The sequence below is a fragment of the Gorilla gorilla genome, chromosome 6 (assembly GCF_029281585.2).
Source record: "Gorilla gorilla gorilla isolate KB3781 chromosome 6, NHGRI_mGorGor1-v2.1_pri, whole genome shotgun sequence".
Taxonomy (NCBI): domain Eukaryota; kingdom Metazoa; phylum Chordata; class Mammalia; order Primates; family Hominidae; genus Gorilla; species Gorilla gorilla.
Genome location: NC_073230.2, coordinates 116670483 through 116689667, shown reverse-complemented (window position 1 = coordinate 116689667; position 19185 = coordinate 116670483). Strand labels below are relative to the sequence as shown.

Below are 19185 nucleotides of genomic sequence, written 5' to 3'. Positions count from 1 at the left end.
ATTTTGGGGGACCAAGGGGCAGAATATTATGGAGTGTATCCTCCCCCAATTTCATGTGGGTGCTGTAACCCTCAGTGATGGTATTTGGGTATGGGGCCTTTGGGAGGTAATTAACATTAGATGAGGTCATGAAGGTTGGGCCCTCATGATGGGATTAGTTTCCTTATAGGAAGAAACACCAGAGAGCTTGCATGTGCCTGCCCCGAGGAAAGGTCTTGTGAGCCACACTGCAAGAAGGCTGCTGTCTGCAAGCCAAGGAGGGAGGTCTCACCAAAACCCAGTCATGCCAGCACCCTGATCTGACTTCCAGCCTCCAGAACTATGAGAAAATAAATTTCTGCTGTTTACACCGCCCAGTCTATGGCATTCTGTTATGGCAGCCCAAGCTGGGAATGACCTAATTTCCCTGAGTTGCACAGAAAATCCTTTACAGTACCATGAAAATAAAATATACTAGAAAGAGAAAAGATTGGTACTTAATTGCAGTGAATCTGTCACTGAGAGGCTAGAGAATAATATACTCTTTCTTTGTTAGGAATAAACACTCCAGATTGTTGGAACAGAGTGTGAGCTCTCTATCTAATTTGCTATATGGGGAGGAGAGTGTCAGTCTTCACCTAACTTTAGCTATTCTATTTATTGTTACTGTTTGCTTATCTCCTGCAATAAGAGGCAATACAAATGATAGCCTAGTTCTCCTTAACCTAAAGGAATTCAGAATGAATCTTGTCTGCCCAGTGTCCAATTCAGGACATTTCTTTGGCCCTTTATTAATGCCCCAGGGAACAATCTACCTGCTTCCTTGGACCCCATTAACATTTAAATCTTTTTCAGCTATCTCTAGGGTGTTAAACCACACCATCAACATTCACTTATCAAAAGAAATTGTACTGATTTCTTTAATTGTAGAATTGACTCAGTGTTTTAGAATAGTAGTTAAAGGATTTGGGCTCTGGAATTTTAGCTCAGCAGTTTACTTCCCGAGTGGCCTTCCTTAGGCAATTCACTTAACCTTTCTTTTTCTCAATTTCCATTACTGTAAAATGAGGATACTTGTTCCCACCTGTAGTGTTTTTTGGAAATTACATTAGCCAGTGAGGCCAGGTGTGGTGGCTCACACCTGTAATCCCAATGCTTTGGGATGCTGTGGTGGGACAATTGCTGGAGCCCAGGAGTTTGAGGCTGCAGTGAACTGTGATTGTGCCACTGCACTCTTGCCTGGGCAACAGAGCAAGATCCTGACCCTAAAAATAATAATAAGTAAGTAAATAAAAAATAAATTAGCCAATGAATTTAAATAACTAGCATCACAGCTTTCACAATGCCTAACAAATAATAAGCACTTAATGACTGTGAGTCATCTTCGTCTTTGTCTTCATCATCCTCAAATTTGACAGGTAGATAAAAATCCTAGACAGAAACCGTTTTAGGAGATGGTGTCCACTAGGTGGCACCAGCCACAGGTAAATAAAGTCTCCCACTTACGTTTCACCAAAAGTTTGGAAGTCATGAAGAGATGTAAAATATTTTGCATTATTGCAATGGCAATAATGCAATATATATAGAGAGATATATAAATATATTGTGGCCCCAAAACTAGATATTTCCTCCCAAATAATTACCTAATGGATGTCTTACAAGCAAACATGTTCTGATTGGTGATTCCCAGGCCCCAGGAGATTCTGATGCAGGGATCAGCAGACGAACTTTGAGAAACTCTCATATTCTGTAGCTGGGTATGATGGTACGATACTAAACCTCACCATCTCAGGAGTGTAATTAGGGTCAGGTTTGGCTAACAACTGGAGCTTTTGTTTTGCAGAAATATATTCCTCCTACTTATGTTGTAGCAGGGTGTGATTTGGAGAAGAACCCTGTTGAAGGTCAGAGATTTTGTACCTAACATTCTGTGGAAGGAAACTCTTTGTGGGAAGTAGGGAGGGGAGTAGACAGCTGACAGAGGGACAAGAACTTGATTGGAAGAGCAAGAGTTCAAATAAGGTTTTTAGGCAGTTTTTCTACATGACAAGTAAATATCCGCAATCCTTTTGTAATTGGATGTTTTTCTGATATCTGAGAAACTCTTAGTAAAGCAAGAACAAAATGGGCTAGACATTTGAGTTATAATACTTTTCAATTTTTCTGTCTTGACTCCTTTCTGTTATCCCTAAGCCTTCAAGCAAAATCTTATTAAACATATCCTAGTTATGTTTAAGGGAAGTAAGGCTGTGTCCATCTTTGAGATGTATTATTATACCAGTTGAAACTGAGTTATAGAATTAAGGTGACAAACTTTTAAAAATGTGAATGCACTCATTAATAGAGAAATTGAATAAAAGCCTGGAATTCCCACATAGGATGGACTGTTTTGTCATTTGGGTATCAAAGGGCAAGGTGATCCCAGAAGACTGGCCATGGTAATACTCTAAATCAGCTGAAGACCTAGGGGCTGGAGATGGATCCCAGACGGGCAGAAGTTGACAGAAAAAAAGCATAAAAAGGGTGAAAGTGAAGAGGAGATGTAAGCAAATTGGAACATAATCAAATTGGGTAGAAGAAGTTGAAAAGAGCATTTTGGGAAGTCGATCTGTCCTGGCCTTTCTGTCTTAGAAAGAAATAAAAGAGAGGCCTGTGGCAGAACCATTCCTTCAACTTCCTGACCCCCCACTCCCATCCCATCCTAAATTCCTTTCATCCCAGAGAAAGGGGAGTATTCATCCTATACAAGTTAGATCCCCTCTTGTCTTTTGTCCACACACCATCAGTTATCTATTCCCTCTCGTACATTTTCAATTCTTCTTTCATTACTAGTTCTACTCTCTAAGTATGTATGTGTGTGGGAAGATCCCTTGAGCACCAGGAGTTTGAGACCAGCCTGGGCAATATAGCAAGACCCTCTCTCTATAAAACAAATAATACAAAAATTAGCCCGGCATAGTGTGGCAAGTCTGTGGTCCCAGCTACTCAGGAAGCTGAGTGGTAGGTTCACTTGAGCCCGAGATGTCAAGGCTGCAGTGAGCTGTAATTGTGCTACTGCGCTCCAGCCTGGGCAACAGAGGGAGATCCTTTCTCAAAAAAGAACATAGTGTCAGTGGTCACCAATATTTTTAGCTCTCCTTCCCTTCTTAGACATTTGGAAGTATTATATTTGCCCACTTTTTTTACTTTGGCCATCGAAATGTGAGTGAAAGTTACATGTTGCTTCTGGGTGGAAATATTTGAAGCAGGTTCACAATTCTTGCTTTTATTGTTTTCTTTTGTTCTTCCTTGCCTTCAAGAAAGGTGATCCTGTGTTGAGATAATAGATGTCTAAGATCAAAGCAGCCTAGAATGCTAAGTCATCACATGGAAAAAAAAATTGCCTTGACCTACAGCAAACATTCAGCAAGAAAAAACCACCCCAAACTTTTCTTGTATAAGTCACTAAAGTTTTTGCTCTTTTTAGTTCTGAGGTATGAATGTGTTAGGTTACTGTAGTATAATTAAACCTATCCTGACTAATATAAATGCTATGCAAACACATATTTTAAATACATCTATTTTAGCCCCCACTTCCAACTAGCTGGCCACCCATAAGCCTCCCTAAACAGAAATTATGGAGCTGCCAATGCTTGTGAACTGACGCTCTTCAAGTCTCCCATATTTCAGTAATTATCAGCACCATCCACTTAGTTACTCAATCCAGAATTCAAAAACAGGGATTATCTCAATTCTTCCCTCTTCCTCCCCTCACAGTCTGATCACTAAGTTTTCCTAAGTCTGTCTCAAATAGATCCTGAACATCTGCAATGGCCTTCTTCCTGTTCCTACTTCCGGTCTTGGAATATTTTATATACATATATATAATACAATACCTTCTTGTGGTACAAAATCAGAAGATAATAAAGGGTCTACAGTAAAAATTCTGCCTCGAACCCCTGCCCCCAGGTACCCAGTTCCTTCCTGTAGGCAACCAAAATGACCAGTTCCTTTTGTATCCTTTGAGATATGCTCTGCACATAGAAACAAACAGTCTACACTTCTCTCAGAATAATCTTTTTTTTTTTTTTTCTTTTTGAGATTCAGTCTCGCTCTGGAGTGCAGTGGCACAATCTCAGCTCACTGCAACCTCCGTCTCCCGGGTTCAAGCGATTCTCCTGCCTCAGCCTCCCAAGTAGCTGGGTTTACAGGCGCGTGCCACCAGGCCCTGCTAATTTTTGCACTTTTAGTAGAAACAGGGTCTCACTATGTTGGCCAGGCTGGTCTCGAACTCCTGTCCTCAGGTGATCCGCCTGCCTCAGACTTCCAAAGTGCTGGGACTGCAGGTGTGAACCACTGCACCTGGCCAGAATAATCTTTTAAAAATACAAATCTGACCATATTTTCTGAGTCTGAAGCCTTTCAGTGCTTTCCCATTACAAACTTTTGATTGTTTAGCATCCTGCTTTGATGACCTCCTTGCCTTTTCTCTGTCTTACCACCCTCCAGTCCTGCTGATCTTTCAATTCTGAGACAACCCCCCTCCCCACTGAGCTCTTTCCTGACTCAGGGTGTTTACCTATACTGTTCCCTCTGCCTGAAAACTTTTTCCCCAGATCTATACATGCCAATTCCTTCCTTAAATGTTACCTCTTTAGAGAGTGTGCTATTCTTATCATTCTCTATTATTGCCCTCCATTTGTCGCCTTCAGTCTCTACCTCCTTATAATGGCTATGGCTATGTAAGTAGTCATTATATATTTATTGGTATGTTTACTTCTTTATTGATCATCTCCCACGTTAGACTATAAGTTCCGTGAGAATAGAAACTGTCTTTTTTTTTTTTTAACCATTCCCTGGATACCCAGCCCCTAGTTCTGTGTCTGTTACAAAGTAGGTGCACATTAAACATTTGATGAATGAATGAATGAGGAACAAATGGAAAATCTAATACTCTGGGGTAGGAATGCAGATGGGCAGAGGAAGATGAAACTAAAAAGAGAAACTAGCCTCAACTATTTAAGCAGGCAAATTTGGCCTCCATATTGTTTCTCCCCTGAGTGTAGGTTTTTATCCCATGCCTCCTTACACCATGTGGCTGGCTCTGCCTCTGGTTAGGCCAGCCACTTATTATGCAGAAGAAGGGCTGGGGAGAAAGAAGAACAGAGCATCACTCCCACACTTTCAAGCCCTTTAATTCTTTGGGAGAAGGTGGCAGTAAGCACAGAATGCTCATTTGCCACAGCTTGTATTTTGTTGTAAACATTTAATAATGGGTTTAAACAGAAATATTGAGCAATCACTCCTTGCTTTGTTTTAGGGACCAAAAGTTTCTTTATTACAAGCAAGTAAAATCAGAAGAAACAATGACTCTCACACAGAAACAGTAACATGTTTATAAGGAAATGTTAACTCCACAATCTCAAATCAATATCTACTTCTACCTATATGTTTTTAAATAGCACATATTTCTTTTTCTACCATAAAAGTAGTGCTTCATGTAATTATAAATAATAGAATACTAAAATTATCTTTAAAGGATAGGCTATGAAAACAAAAATCACATCCATGGAACAAGCCTTTTATTTCTAAATCACAAAAGCTAGTATGTCTGCTTTCATCTCTTACTCCCTTTGGAAACAAAAAACAAAAGCCTCATTCATCTCCACTTTAATTTCACCTTCTGAATTTATTTCTAGATGCCTAGATCACCTGATTGGATTAGCGAGGTAATGTAACCCAGCCATTTGTCTTTATCTCTTACCACACTGGAGGATAAAACCCAGGCTCCTTTATGTAGTATATAAGGCTTCTCGTTAGCTGGGCCCAGGCCACCTTCCAGCCTCATTTCTTACCACCTTCTTCCCTTACTCACTTAACTGGGAACTTACTGGAGACAGGTCATGGGCTCATATGTGTGTTCTAAAGGTCTAGCCCTCTCTTACTCAACCAAATACTTCCAGGTCAGGGAATAGAAAGATGTCCAGAACTCCTTCTTTTGTATATGGCATAGGCTCAAAGGAATGGGTTAAATGATCTTGCTGTGCTGGTTTACTACAAATCGATGAGCTAGGAAGTGAATGCAACCGGAGAGAGTAGGCTTCACTACTTTGGTCAACATGCGGAAATAAGAACCGTCCTCAAGTGTTAGGCAGTGCCACTAGTTTGCAAATGCCTTGACAAGAATCATACCTGATCTTTCTTGTGAAGAGTCTCTCGCAGCTTGCAGTACTGGCTGGCCAAGGACTTGTAAAATTCTTTAACATCTAAAAGGTGACCTTTACATGCTCCCCAGTATCACCTAGAGCTCCTCCATGGCTGAGGTGGCTGTGGGCAAAAATGAAATTGCAGAGAAAGAGTATGTCCTCATTGGAGGCTCACCAGAAGTCATTGCAAATGAATTCTACAACAGAATATTCAGTGTTCAACTTACCCTGACTATAGGAAGTCTAATATCAGAGCTATTCCTCTAATTCAGAATGTCTTTGTTCAGCCATAAGTCTGGGAATGGTGTCAGAAGAAGAGGTATATCTGCACTTGGAGTGCATTTTTAAAAGGGTCCCCAGAAGGAGTCTTGTGCTGATGGCATAGTTAAGCTTCTTGATTGTGGTGGTGTTTACACAAAGCTATACATGGGATAAAATTGCATATAGTGCCCCAACACACACACACACGCACACGTCCATGTATAACTGGTGAAATGTGAATAAGGTCTATGGTTTATACCAATGCCAATTTCCTGTTGTTTTTTTAAATTGTACTGTAGCTAGGCAAGATGTTAACATTGTGGGAGCCTGGGTGAGGGGTGCATGGGAATCTTGCCATATATTTCTTTGCAAATTCCTGTGAATTTATAATTATTTCAAAATAAAAAGTTTTAAAGGAGCTGGAAGGGGACTCAGAGTATTGGAGCACTTGATCTAAAACAATGCTTTGGGAATCACCTTGAAACTAGAAGACCTTATGCAAAAACAGCACCTCAATGTTCACGCCCAAAAATGTTGCTGAAGAAAAGGATGAAGTGGGCTGACTTGGTTGGCATATTCAAAATGGATATAGACATTAAAGGGCCTTTAATTCTCTGAAGCTCTGTTAACATACAAGTGAATTCCCAGGCCATTTTCTGGAGACCAATAGGTAAGGCAGACAGGCAAGCAGGTGTGCTGTCACACTAAGTCTTTGGAATAGGCCTGCAAGCTCAGGAAACTCTGAATGTCTTATGTACTTAATGACTGCCATTCCCAAATTATGTTAACCTTACTCAGCATCACTGACTTTAGCTTAATGCATTCATCTGACAGTATTTATTGCACCTCTACCGTGTGTCTGACACTCTTTACTCTTCTGAATACTTGGGATATGTCCAGGAACAAAATAAAGAACCCTGCCTTGGTGGAGCTTATGTTCTAGTATAAGCGAGGCAGCAGGAAGAGAAACAGTAATAAGTGAATTACAGAGCATACTAGAAGCTGATATTAATGAAAAGAGCTGGGTAAGTGGGACCAAGAATTCAGGAGATGGTGTGGCATGTGGGGGAGGGAGTGTTGCTCACTTCTCTGAGTTCTTGAAGGATATGATTATATTGAAATCAATCCTCTATTTGGATTTTATTTTCCCATTATGAAATTCTCTACCCCACCATTCCTTTCTTCTTCTTAGTCTTTCTCTTCCTTCCACCTTTTATTTTACCTTCCTCTTTTCTTTCTTCCGTTAATTTTCCCTTTCTTATTTCTCTTCCTTCCCTAATTGTCATTCTTTTTCCCTGTAGTTCTCTTACCTTTTTCTCCCTTACTTTCCCCTCTGACCTTCCTTTCCTTCTCCCCTCATTGTTTCTACTTTTTCTCTCTTCCATTCTTTTTCTAGCTATTTGTCATTATGTGACTTTCTTACAGAACTGAACTTCATGTGATTTAACTAAAGTTTGTGTGGTTTTTGTTACACTGTTAAATTGTTTGCATGATAAATGCTACTCTAACTGAAACTAAACTTTCTTCAGATACCTAACCTGATGCAAATGGAAAATAACCCTAATTTCATTGATTCTCACCTCACAGATCTAAGCCCCAGATAGAGGAACCCCACCCCACCAAATATTTCTGGAATGTCCAAGGATGCCTCACAAAAATGTTCATAGTAGCACTATTCATGAGAGCCCAAAACTGGAAACGACACAAATATCCACAAACAGTAGGATGAATACATAAGTGGTGGTAAATTCTACAATGGAATGAATACTATACAGCAGGGAGAATGAATGAATGATTGCTATATTGAATAAGATGGATGAATCTCTTGATTACAATGTTGAGTGAAAGAGGACAGACACAAAAGAAAGGGGGTAAAAAGAAATAATCTTTGATTCCATTTCTATGCAATTCAAAAAAAAAACAGATTTTAAAAGTCAGGACAGTAATTGCCCTTTGGGGCAACCAACTAAGAGGGAGCATGAAGAGTTTATGTGGTGCCGGTGGCATTCTGCTTGTTGATCTGGGCACAGGCCACCCTAGTGTGCTTGTTTTGTGAAAATTCTTCAAGCAGTACACTGTGATTTGTATCCTTTTTTACATATGTTGTGCCAGAATGAAAAGTTTGCTTAAAATAATAATAACCATTGCACAAAATAAACTGGAAATATTTGGATAAGAATCACAAGGTTTAACTGTGATATTTGTGAGTAATGTTGTTTATTGCACTGATAAATCTACAAAAAGGAATTACAAACAGAAGTGGTGCTATAAAGAATGCCTCATAATGATGACTGATAAGAGCAATGACAAACTTAGAATGAAGTATTTTTATTATATTTTATTTATTTATTTATAGAAACAGGGTCTTGCTGTGTTGCCCAGGCTGAGACTCTAACTCCTGGGCTCAAGGGACCCTTCCACCTCAGGCTTCCAAGTAGCTGAGACTACAAGGGCATGTACCACTGCTCCTGGCACATTCTTTATTATATTTAATAGTTTTGTTCAGAAAGGACACATCTGAGTAGTTTAAAAGACAACTTTACATTTATTTTTAAATGTGTGCAAATATTTTCAAATGTACATGATTTGATTTTTTAATTTATTAAAACTCATATACAATACTGGAATCTTATCCTATAGGTTAAAAATATAACAAAAGGCAGCTTTAATTTCAAGTGAAATTTTCATTGATAATACAAAACTAAAATTATGCTTACTATTCACAAAATACATAGAAGAGACAGTATTCCCACAGTTTGCTGACTTATGTCATCACAAATGAACCCAGAATTTACAAACTCTAGCCTTGTTGTAAAACGTAACTTTGGCATTTCCTTCAGAAAAGTGAGCAGTGCATATTTCCTTTATTGAACAAAGGTATTCATTCATTTTCTGCAAGACTATTACATTCACTCTTTTTTTTTTTTTTTTTGAGACGGAGTCTTGCTCTGTTGCCCAGGCTGGAGTGCAGTGGCACGACTTCGGCTCACTGCAAGCTCCGCCTCCCGGGTTCACGCCATTCTCCTGCCTTAGCCTCCCAAATAGCTGGGACTACAGGCGCCCGCCAGCCACCACGCTCGGCTAATTTCTTTTTTCTATTTTTAGTAGAGACGGGGTTTTACCATGTTAGCCAGGATGGTCTCGATCTCCTGACCTCGTGATCCACCCGCCTCGGCCTCCCAAAGTGCTGGGATTACAGGCGTGAGCCACCGCGCCTGGCCTACATTCACTCTTTAGCGAGATGATTTGTTGTCAATATAAGCAAGTAGTGCTGTGAAAATGAGGCAGCATTATAATCCTAGTTATGCTGTAACCAGATTTACAACCAGAACTCAGGATTAACCCATTTGTATGATCATTAATCCTGTTCTTTCAGAAATAGACACACTGTTTCTGGTTGTATTTCAGAAGAAAAACAGAGAAGCCATTCTATCTTTAGGCAGGGGTGACTGCAGGACTTGAGTGTGTACAAATTTTGGTAAATGCAGGGGTCCTGGAACCAATCCCTGGAGTATACCAAGGGATGATGTAGTTTTCAATCAAGCAAGACATTCTCAATTGGGGTCCTGGGTATAACTTTTCTCTAGAAATGAAGTACAACTTCATTCACTCCAGTGTGAAATATATGGGAAAAGTCCCCAAGATCAAAGCCTGTGTTGTATATAATATCTAGAAAATTGTTGGCACTTAGGAAAAAAATAAATAAAAAGAAAAGATATAAAAACTTATGGTCAAAAAATCCTGTATTTTTCAGTATGTACATTCCAAATGAATGTTTTTATATTGAGTTCATTTAGAATGCTTTGTCTTTAAAAATTCACTTTAAACACAGACTACTATAGGTAGTTCAATTTTTAGATTTTTTTTTAAGTGGTCAGAGTTCAGTTAAAGATTACTTACTTTACACACTGCTAAAATTTTTGAGAAAAAATATAAACTCATTTTAATCACCATGGTTATGTAAGCACATCAAAAAAATTTTCACTCAGAATAGCACTGTTTTTATGTCAGATTTTACACAGATCATACCTATATATGCCTCCATGCAATGATCATTTCTATAGACTAAGATAATTAAAACTGCATTTTTAAACAAAATAATCTGTCATATATTTTTTTATCTCAGTTGTGATCATGATTATTATCATATCAAAAAAAGATTTTTATAAACCATGAAAATCTCTTTATTATTTCATTTGTCTGCATCAGTGTTTCAAAATATATTGGCCTGGTTCTGTAGCTTTTAGGTAAACCATTTCCAGGATCAAAGAGATCCTCAATTCCAGCTATATGTAATAACACTTCATTATTAGATACTAAGCAAATTTGCATTTTTAAAACTCCAACTTATTATCCAAAGTTATTTTCAAAGGCTTTTACTGATAAATGCATTAATCATTTTATTTCAGCATTTACTAAATGTGACCTTACATGGTGGTCAGTGCAGCTCATGGATATCCAGGTCAGTCAAAAACTGATTTTTCTTTATGATTAATCATTCGTGACTCGCTTGATCACAGAGGCTGTTGGGTCAGCACTCACTCTAACTGAACAGAGATATGCCAGGGCCCACGTGAACATTATTAGCAAATCTGTGATGTGGATCAGCAGTGTATTATAACACCAGCTTATCCTGGATGCTGCCAAGTCGTCTGAATAATTCTCGCCATTTTGCACATGTTAGGGATAAGGTGTTTATTTTATAAATAGAGCCTAGAAGCAGTCTTAGTGCTTCTCTTTCAATGGCTTAATAGAAAAAAGAATGAGTGTTTTGAGTCTGAAGAAATAATGCAGTGAGGAGGTTTTGTCTTGTATTCCTTGCTCATAGAGACCTCCCGAGCCCACTTTCAGGATGCAAGTGTACGCATAGCCTGTGGAAGCAAGGGGAAAACAAATTGTTGATACAACTGAATTCTCCTTAAGTCTGCATTATCTTTTTTATAAATATGTTTTTATAGTATTGATTGCTTACTGCTACTCATCTTAGGTGTATATCATCACAATAGAAATAGGGTAAAAACTTCATTTCGTATTCATTATACTTTTTTTTTTTCTTTTTTTTTTTTTGAGACTGAATCTCACTCGCTGTTGCCCAGGCTGGAGTGCTGTGGCGCGATCTCAGCTCACTGCAACCTCTGCCTCCCAGGTTCAAGCAATTCTGCCTCAGCCTCCCGAGTAGCTGGGATTACAGGTGCCTGCCACCACACCCAGCTAATATTTTTTTTTTTTTTTTTTTTAGTAGAGATGGTCGGGGGGTTACCATGTTAGGCTGGTCTCAAACTCCTGACCTCAAGTGATCCCCCTGCCTCAGCCTCCCAAAGTGCTGGGATTACAGGCTTGAGTCACTGAGCCTGGCCTGTATTCATCACACTTTAATTGGATTTATTTAAGAGCAATGATTACTATTTATTGAGCACTTACTATGTACAAGGCACTGCTCTTGTTACTTTACATTTATCCTTTAATTTTCACAACTCTGTGGTATTATTACTACTTTACATGAAGATACTAATATGAAGACAGGATAAGTAATTTGCCCTGGGGTGCACAGCCAGTAAGTAGCAGAATGAGGACTAGCACCCAGGTCTGTCTGGTTCTAAAGTCCATGCCCTTGAAACTATTGTGCTATATTGTTTTACCATCTATAGAAACCCTCCCTGAATGATTATTTTACGTGGCAACCAATAAATATCCTATAATATAGCAGTCTTAAGTTTTAATGCTGACGTATGAGTTTTTACTCAAACTAAGGCACCCTATATCCATAGAGTCATAAACTACTAGAGCTAAAAGGACTTCTCAGTTCGATAATGACTTTCCTGGGTTCACTAAGCTGGTGGGCCAAGATGCAGGTACTGTGATTTTCACTCTAGCAATGTATTTCCTCCACAGAAATCTCTGCCTGTCATCCTTACTGCCTGATTTCACTATAGGGGGTTGAATGTTTTCTTTGCAACATTTTTTCAAGACCTAGAAAAAGGCAGAGAAGGCAGGCTTATCAGATTTGATTATGACAGCAGGTAACGGGTACTGGGGTAGACAATATCCTGGATGATAGATTCAAAACACAAAACTGGCCAATGTGGTGGCTCATGCCTGTAATCCCAGCAATCTGCGAGGGCAAGGCAGGTGGATTACTTGAGGTCAGGAGTTCAAGACCAGCCTGGACAACATGGCAAAACCCTGTCTCTACTAAGAATACAAAAAAAAAATTATCTGGGCGTGGTGGCGAGCGCCTGTAATCCCAACTACTTGGGAAGCTGAGGCACACGTGAGAATCTCTTGAACCCGGGAGGGAGGGGTTGCAGTGAGCTGAGATTGTACCACTGCACTCCAGTCCAGGTGACAGAGTAAGACTCAGTCACAAATAATAATAATAATAATAATAATAATAATAATAATAATAATACAAAACTATGTCAGTAAACAAGAACCAACAAGATGAAATCCAGCAGAAATAGGTGTAGTTCTGTATTAGGGTCAAAACTCAATTAAATAAATATAAGTAGGGAACTCTACTAGACCATAGCTTGTATGAAAATGCCCCAGTCTTTAGTTGGCCCCTGCTCAATAGAAGCTAAAATTCTGATGTTGCTATTATGAAAGGAAACACATTTTTAAGCTGTAGTAATAGGAATATCTTGATGAGATCAAGATAGGTCATGGTTGAATAATCTCCATGCTGGCCTGGCCGCATTTAGGGTTTTGTGTCCCCATCGTGACCAGAGAAGCACTGACTGCTTGTTTGTAAGGAATAGAAGGAACTAGAAGAGTCTCAACTGGAAGAGAGTCTGCTGGAGACATGAGAACTATTCTCAAATATTTGAAGGGCTGTTCAGTGGGAAGGTCTGTGTTGCTAAGGAAGGCAGATCTCAGTTCACTAGGTGGTTACTACAGAAAGGCCAAATTCAGTTCTGTAAGCACAAGTAACACTTAGAGACTTCCAACCATGTAACAAACTCCCTTGAGAAGCCGCTAGCGGCCAATGTCTGGAAATGTTCACATAAAAGCTGAATGAACATTCATCAAGGATGGTGTAGGAAGGATTTCTGCCTGGGCTAGAATGTTAGACTACTTGATTCTAAGAAATCTTCCAACTTTTTACAATTCTGTGATCTTCCTTCAGTGTTCACCTCTTATCCAGTGGCAAAGCTGCAAAATTTACTCAGATGCTACAAGTTCAGACAAGTTTCCTAGGAATAGTCTGATGTCACAAGAGCATCTGAAATACACAGAATCAGTCTAGGGTGGGGAGAGTGTGTTTTTAAAGCCTTTATCAGTCATATGAAGGAAGGTCATAGGGTTTCTGTTCCTCACATACTATTCCTGAGGCTTATAAAGTTCCTAGCTTAGAAGTTTCCTCTACTCATTTTTTTCCTACCCCATGGCCTTACATCTCTAGAAGAGCAGTATGCAGAGGTGTAGGTATCAAATCAGGAGCAGTGTGTTGGTTCTTGCCAGTTGCTGATCATCCCCAAATGCCTGGGACAAAAGATCCGCAAGTACTTAATGTCTTCAAGGGAGAATTCTTATTTTCTCTTTTTCCCTGCTATGAAGCCATCTTTTCTGCATTTGGGGGAATTATGTTCCCTGACAGTTCTTAATCAGATATATTCACTATTTGTATTACTCTAATTATTCAAAATGTAATTCAAATATTTTCTTCAGAAGAAAATGATCATACCTCATCCTGGACATCAAGTTCTTCTTCCGTCAGCTCTGTTTCTATTAATTCAAGGGTATCTTTACAATCCTGAATAAGAGCGATCTTGAAAAAGAGAACACAGGGTAGAAATAGAATAGCATCAACCCACCTGATGCTCCACTGAAAATGATTTGAAGCTTTCCTGGTGCTTCTCATCTATCTTTACATACTTCAGAATCCTCTTCAGCTGTATTGTTCTTTTATATTTCCCAACTAAAATTTTTTGTATATCATTTTTTTGCACATTGAAAGGTGAACTGGTATAGTTCTCCATTGGCTAAACTCCTTTTCAGCTCTCTTCCCCAACCTCTTGAGTGTATGCCTCTTAACAAGTCACCCCCTCTGCCTAAATGATTCAGCAGTCAATAGTGCATCTCTCAATGGCTAAGCTAAGAGCACTTAGCACAGCGTTGAGTGTGCAATGAATGCACAGTGAAGAGCTTGTCACTGATGACAAAAAATAGCCACAAATGGAATTGGGTGGAAATTAATTCTATTGGAGATGGAAACCAATGTCTATGGACCAAGTTGGTTATTCGGAAAAGCTCTACTTTTTAGAGGTGGCATGTAATTTAATCTTCTACACAGAGGAAACCAACGACAATTTTGGCTTTGTGTTTTGCATGGAAAAGGACATTTTCAAAGCAACTCCAAATATATATCCAGGCTAAAATAACATTTTGAAATGCTACTTGGCTACTTTTCAACTCACAAATAGCCCAATTCTCTTAGCTAGTATGAGAATGTATTAGAGGGTTAAGTCCCTGTGCAAATGGTATGACATAATGGGAAAGGTAGAGGATAAGTCTAACTACAAGTTGTGTCCTGAGATAGTCCTGTGATGGTAAAATAAAGGGATAGGAAGAAGGTTGTGTCATTGCAGTCACAATATCTGTGATACAGAGGGACTCCCTCTTGAAGGAGTTTATCATCATTCACCTACTTATCACATATAAAGCTTTGTGCTAGACTCTGAGAAGACACAGAAATATAAGCCTCTTGATCTCACAGGCCACCAGGAATGTCCAACCCACTTTTAGTGGACCAGTAAGTATGTAATACAAGCATTCCGTTATGCTTAGTCTATTTGTTTAAGGTCCAAAAAAATCCATCCCAGCCACTCACAATACGTCTCTGATTGCAAACAAGACTGAGTCTAACCTAGTAGATACACTCTTGGTTAGTGGTTTTTATGACATTCATAGCCTAAAATCTTAGTAAGAATGGGTATAAACAAATAAAATAACTGCTTTCATGTTGAGAAAGAACTTGATACCTTGGTTCTATTTTACTTTTAATGTGGGTCTCTTAAAGGATACTTCATATGGTCCAACTTTCTTATCACCTATGGGTTAGAGAATTTTAAGTTGGATAGAAAAAGGTTTATGAATTTTCAATGATAAGCAGTTTTTTTTTCTTTAGATTTGTAGCTTTACTCTTTTTTTTTTTTCCTTTTTTATATTTAAGATCCACAGCTTGGTAGTTAGGACTAGTATTTGACCAAGGAACATTAAATAGAACAATCTCTCCACTACCAGTGCCTAAAAAGAATAATATAATATCATTTCCTAAGTTAGTTTTCTTCAATCAACTGCCAATCTACAATAAGGATCTACTTATTCTATTTTTAGAAAAGTGGGAAGCAATTTAAAATATCCACGATGCCACTGGAATCATTATTGTTATTATATCTTGATAGGTATTTGCTTTAGTTTCCTAAATTCACTATGAGAAATGAGATTCTTGTACCACAAGTAGCACCACTAGGCCAAGCCCAATGAACCAGACCAGAATGCTCACCTCTTCTGGGTATTTGACAGAAAAATTAACAAAATAATACCCATGGGAAATCAGGGCCTATTCTGGAGCCAGATGCGCTACTGTTGTGCCATGAGGCCTCCCATCAGGGCCTATTCTATTTTGTAGGGAAAAATTAACCCTGGGCTTATTTGTGGCTTGATTTTTAAATTTCTTTTTCAAAGATCACTTATGGCCTGGTGGATCCTGTTTAAAGACATTTATAATTCAAGGTTTTCCAGATTGCTGAGAATTTAAGTGGAATTTATGTACACAAATCCCAGATCACAAAAGATCCAAGATTCAATATTCTTAAAAGGCATTATAGCTAATGCCCACTTTTATTAATAAACCTACACATTGTAGAACTATTCAGTACTGGATACTACCAGGTAATTTCCTATAAACTATCTTATTTAGTCTTCATATCTACCTAGCAAGGTTAATGTTTTTACTTCCATTTTACTGATGAAAAAAACTGAGGCTCCAAGAAGTTATACAGATAGCTTAAAATTCAACAGCTAGACTAGACTTGTGTAATGTTTGCCATTTATAGAAATCATGATAGCTTAGAAAAGATACATCTGTAGAAAGGTTGAATATTTACCGTTTCTAAAATGGAATCTTGGCCCTCTTGAGATTTCACCTGGTTCTGTAGATAGAGTATAGCATCATGGACCGTCAAAAAGAATGTGTCCTTTCTAATGTTGTCGTCAAAGAACCCGCATTGCTCCAGCTTTTCTATCACATAATCTTCAAAAGAAAGATACAATGTTTTGTTAGTTCCTAGGAAAAGAAATTTTTGTTTGTTTGTTTTTGAGACAGAGTCTCATTCTATTGCCCAGGCTGGAGTGCAGTGGCATCATTGCTCACTGCAACCTCCACGTCCCAAGCTCAAGTGATCCCCCCACCTCACCCTCCCAATTAGCTAGGACTACAGGCACACCCTACCATGCCCAGCTAAGAAAAGAAATTTTAAAGCATCAACCTATACTAAGTTTCTGTAGCTCCTCCTTTTATTTATTTATTTTTCTCTTATCCAAAATGTGACCCAGATTTGAAATGACAGTTTCTTTTCCAGTAGCATATAGAATGGTTATCCCATAACTGGTCGTAGTCAACCTTGTGGACGATCACGTCCCTTTGGCTAAGCCAGTGTATCCATCCTCCTGCTGCTGTGGGCCAGGCTGCTAATGTTTCACAGCTGTGCCCTTCTCTGGAGACTTTCCCTTGCCCGTTGGGAGCTGTTTCATCTAAAGAGGACTGGGTCTGTAATTCCAGCACTTTGAGAGTCCGAGGAGGGCAGATCACTTTGAACCCAGGAGTTCTGGGCAATATGGTGAAACCCCAACTCTACAAAAAAATACAAAAATTAGCCAGGTGTGGTTGTGTGCACCTATAGTCTCAGCTACTCAGGAGGCTGAGATGGGAGGATCACTTGAGCCCAGGAGTTTGAGGCTGCAGTGAGCCACAGCTGCACCACTGCACTCCAGCATGGGTGACAGAGCAAGACCCTGTCTCAAATAAATAAGTAAATAAAGACAACTGGGAGGTTTCATCCCCACACATGGCTGGCCTGCAGCCACTGACTGACTCATTATTGGGGGAGAAAGCAGGTCGCCTTGCCTCAAGGAGGCATAACCTTCTGGTACTCTTCCTGTGGTGGAGCTCCCTGTGAAATCAGGGATCTACGCTGGGCTTTAGAAACCATGTCTTTGATCAGCTTCTTCCTCTTCCCTATCCTGCTCCCCTCACTGCTTCATAAATTTCCTCAGGTGTACTCTCAATAAATCGCTTGTGCAAGAATCCCCATCTTGGGCTCTGCTGCTAAAGAATTCAACCTAAGCCTTAGCACTTTCCTACACACATACATTCATAAAGAAACACACAGAGACTCACACCCTTGACAGTCCTCCTGTTCTAAGGAATCTAAGTAATCTCCAGCTTTGCTCTCCTCATAACAATATCCCCCCATTGTCAATATCCACCCAACCCCCACCCACTGTCAAGACACACATTTCCATACATTACCAGCTCTGTGGCACAAATTGGAAGTAATATCTTTCTGGGTTCAAAATGTTCTCACAGTTTTTATGCTTTTTGTTTTAAAAAAATAATAATAATAGAGATGGGGTCTCACCGTGTTGCTCAGGCTGGTCTCAAACTCCTGGCCTGAAGTGATCCTCTGACCTTTGCCTCCCACAGTGCTGGGATTACAGATGTGAGCCGCCATGACCGGCCTATTTATTTATTTAAATCTTAACTCTAGCTTGGCAATCAGAGGTTATTTAAAGGTTGTTTCTAAATATGGACTTATGAAGGAAATCAAAACAAGGCAGGAAGGAACCACTAGGTAGGAAAGATGTGGGAAGAAATTTACAAGTATGAAGAGATAAAGAAAATTGAAAAGAGAGTAATTTTTTCTTTTGTATAGGAGAGAAACTTATATGGTCAAAATGATAAGGAGAAAAGAAAAGTAAATCTTTGTCCTAAGGTACAATGCCAATTTTAAAAAAGGAAGTATAGGACAAAATGAAGGTTTAAGCAAGTTGTAGAAGGTTTGTAGAAGATAAATATCATGAAAAATTTTATGTGATTGAGTTGGCTAAAAGTGGAAGGGAATTATTTTTAAGTTTTTCTAAAAATTGAGCATTAATATTAAAGTACACTGATGGAAGGCTAAAGTGTGGGCCTATGTGTTGGAACAATAGAGTTTTCTCAGAGGATTGGTTTACTCTTAATAGAAAATTGTGAGAGGATTTTCTCTTCCAGGTAACTGGCCTAGAAAACAGAGATTTCATGTTTCATCAATATAACTCTTCTTGTGCTTTTTGCCTTTGAACTCTTTTTTCACTTTGGTTTTATTTCATAGTGACCTATGATCCTATTTTGATCAAATGTTTTAAACCTTTGGTATTTGACAAACTTCTCAAAAATCAAAATTAAGTCTTTTTGACCTTGAACTAACTTTGGGATGTTCCAGAGGACCCTGGAATTTCTTAAAGAATCTGTAAAAGAGAGATGTTAAACCAAATGGCCTTATCTGATAGGTTAAATTATATGGGAAGCACTGTTAAAATAAGAAATGATGTTTAACTTTCTTTGTGCTATATTTTTATAGATATGTTATTAATATGTTCCAAAATTATATAACATTCCTAGAAATGTGATAGGTCTTGGTATAAATGCTACCAGTCATAATTTTGGTTATTTTAAATTGTTGTGTGCCACAGAAATATCCAAATATCCTTGTCAATT

General features: G+C 38.8%; 1 protein-coding gene across 1 annotated transcript in view; it reads right to left on the bottom strand.

Moving 5' to 3' along the window:
- Window positions 1-8636: 8636 nt before the first annotated feature.
- The window catches only part of SLC26A4 (solute carrier family 26 member 4), a 58147-nt gene continuing 47598 nt past the window's right edge, over window positions 8637-19185 (bottom strand). Inside the window, exons 19-21 of the mRNA XM_055392628.2 lie at window positions 16535-16680; window positions 14110-14193; window positions 8637-11296 (exon numbers count right to left, since the gene is read on the bottom strand). Of these exons, the coding sequence (XP_055248603.1) occupies window positions 11273-11296; window positions 14110-14193; window positions 16535-16680 (254 nt within the window). The 3' untranslated portion in view covers window positions 8637-11272. The remainder of the gene's footprint in view (window positions 11297-14109; window positions 14194-16534; window positions 16681-19185) is intronic.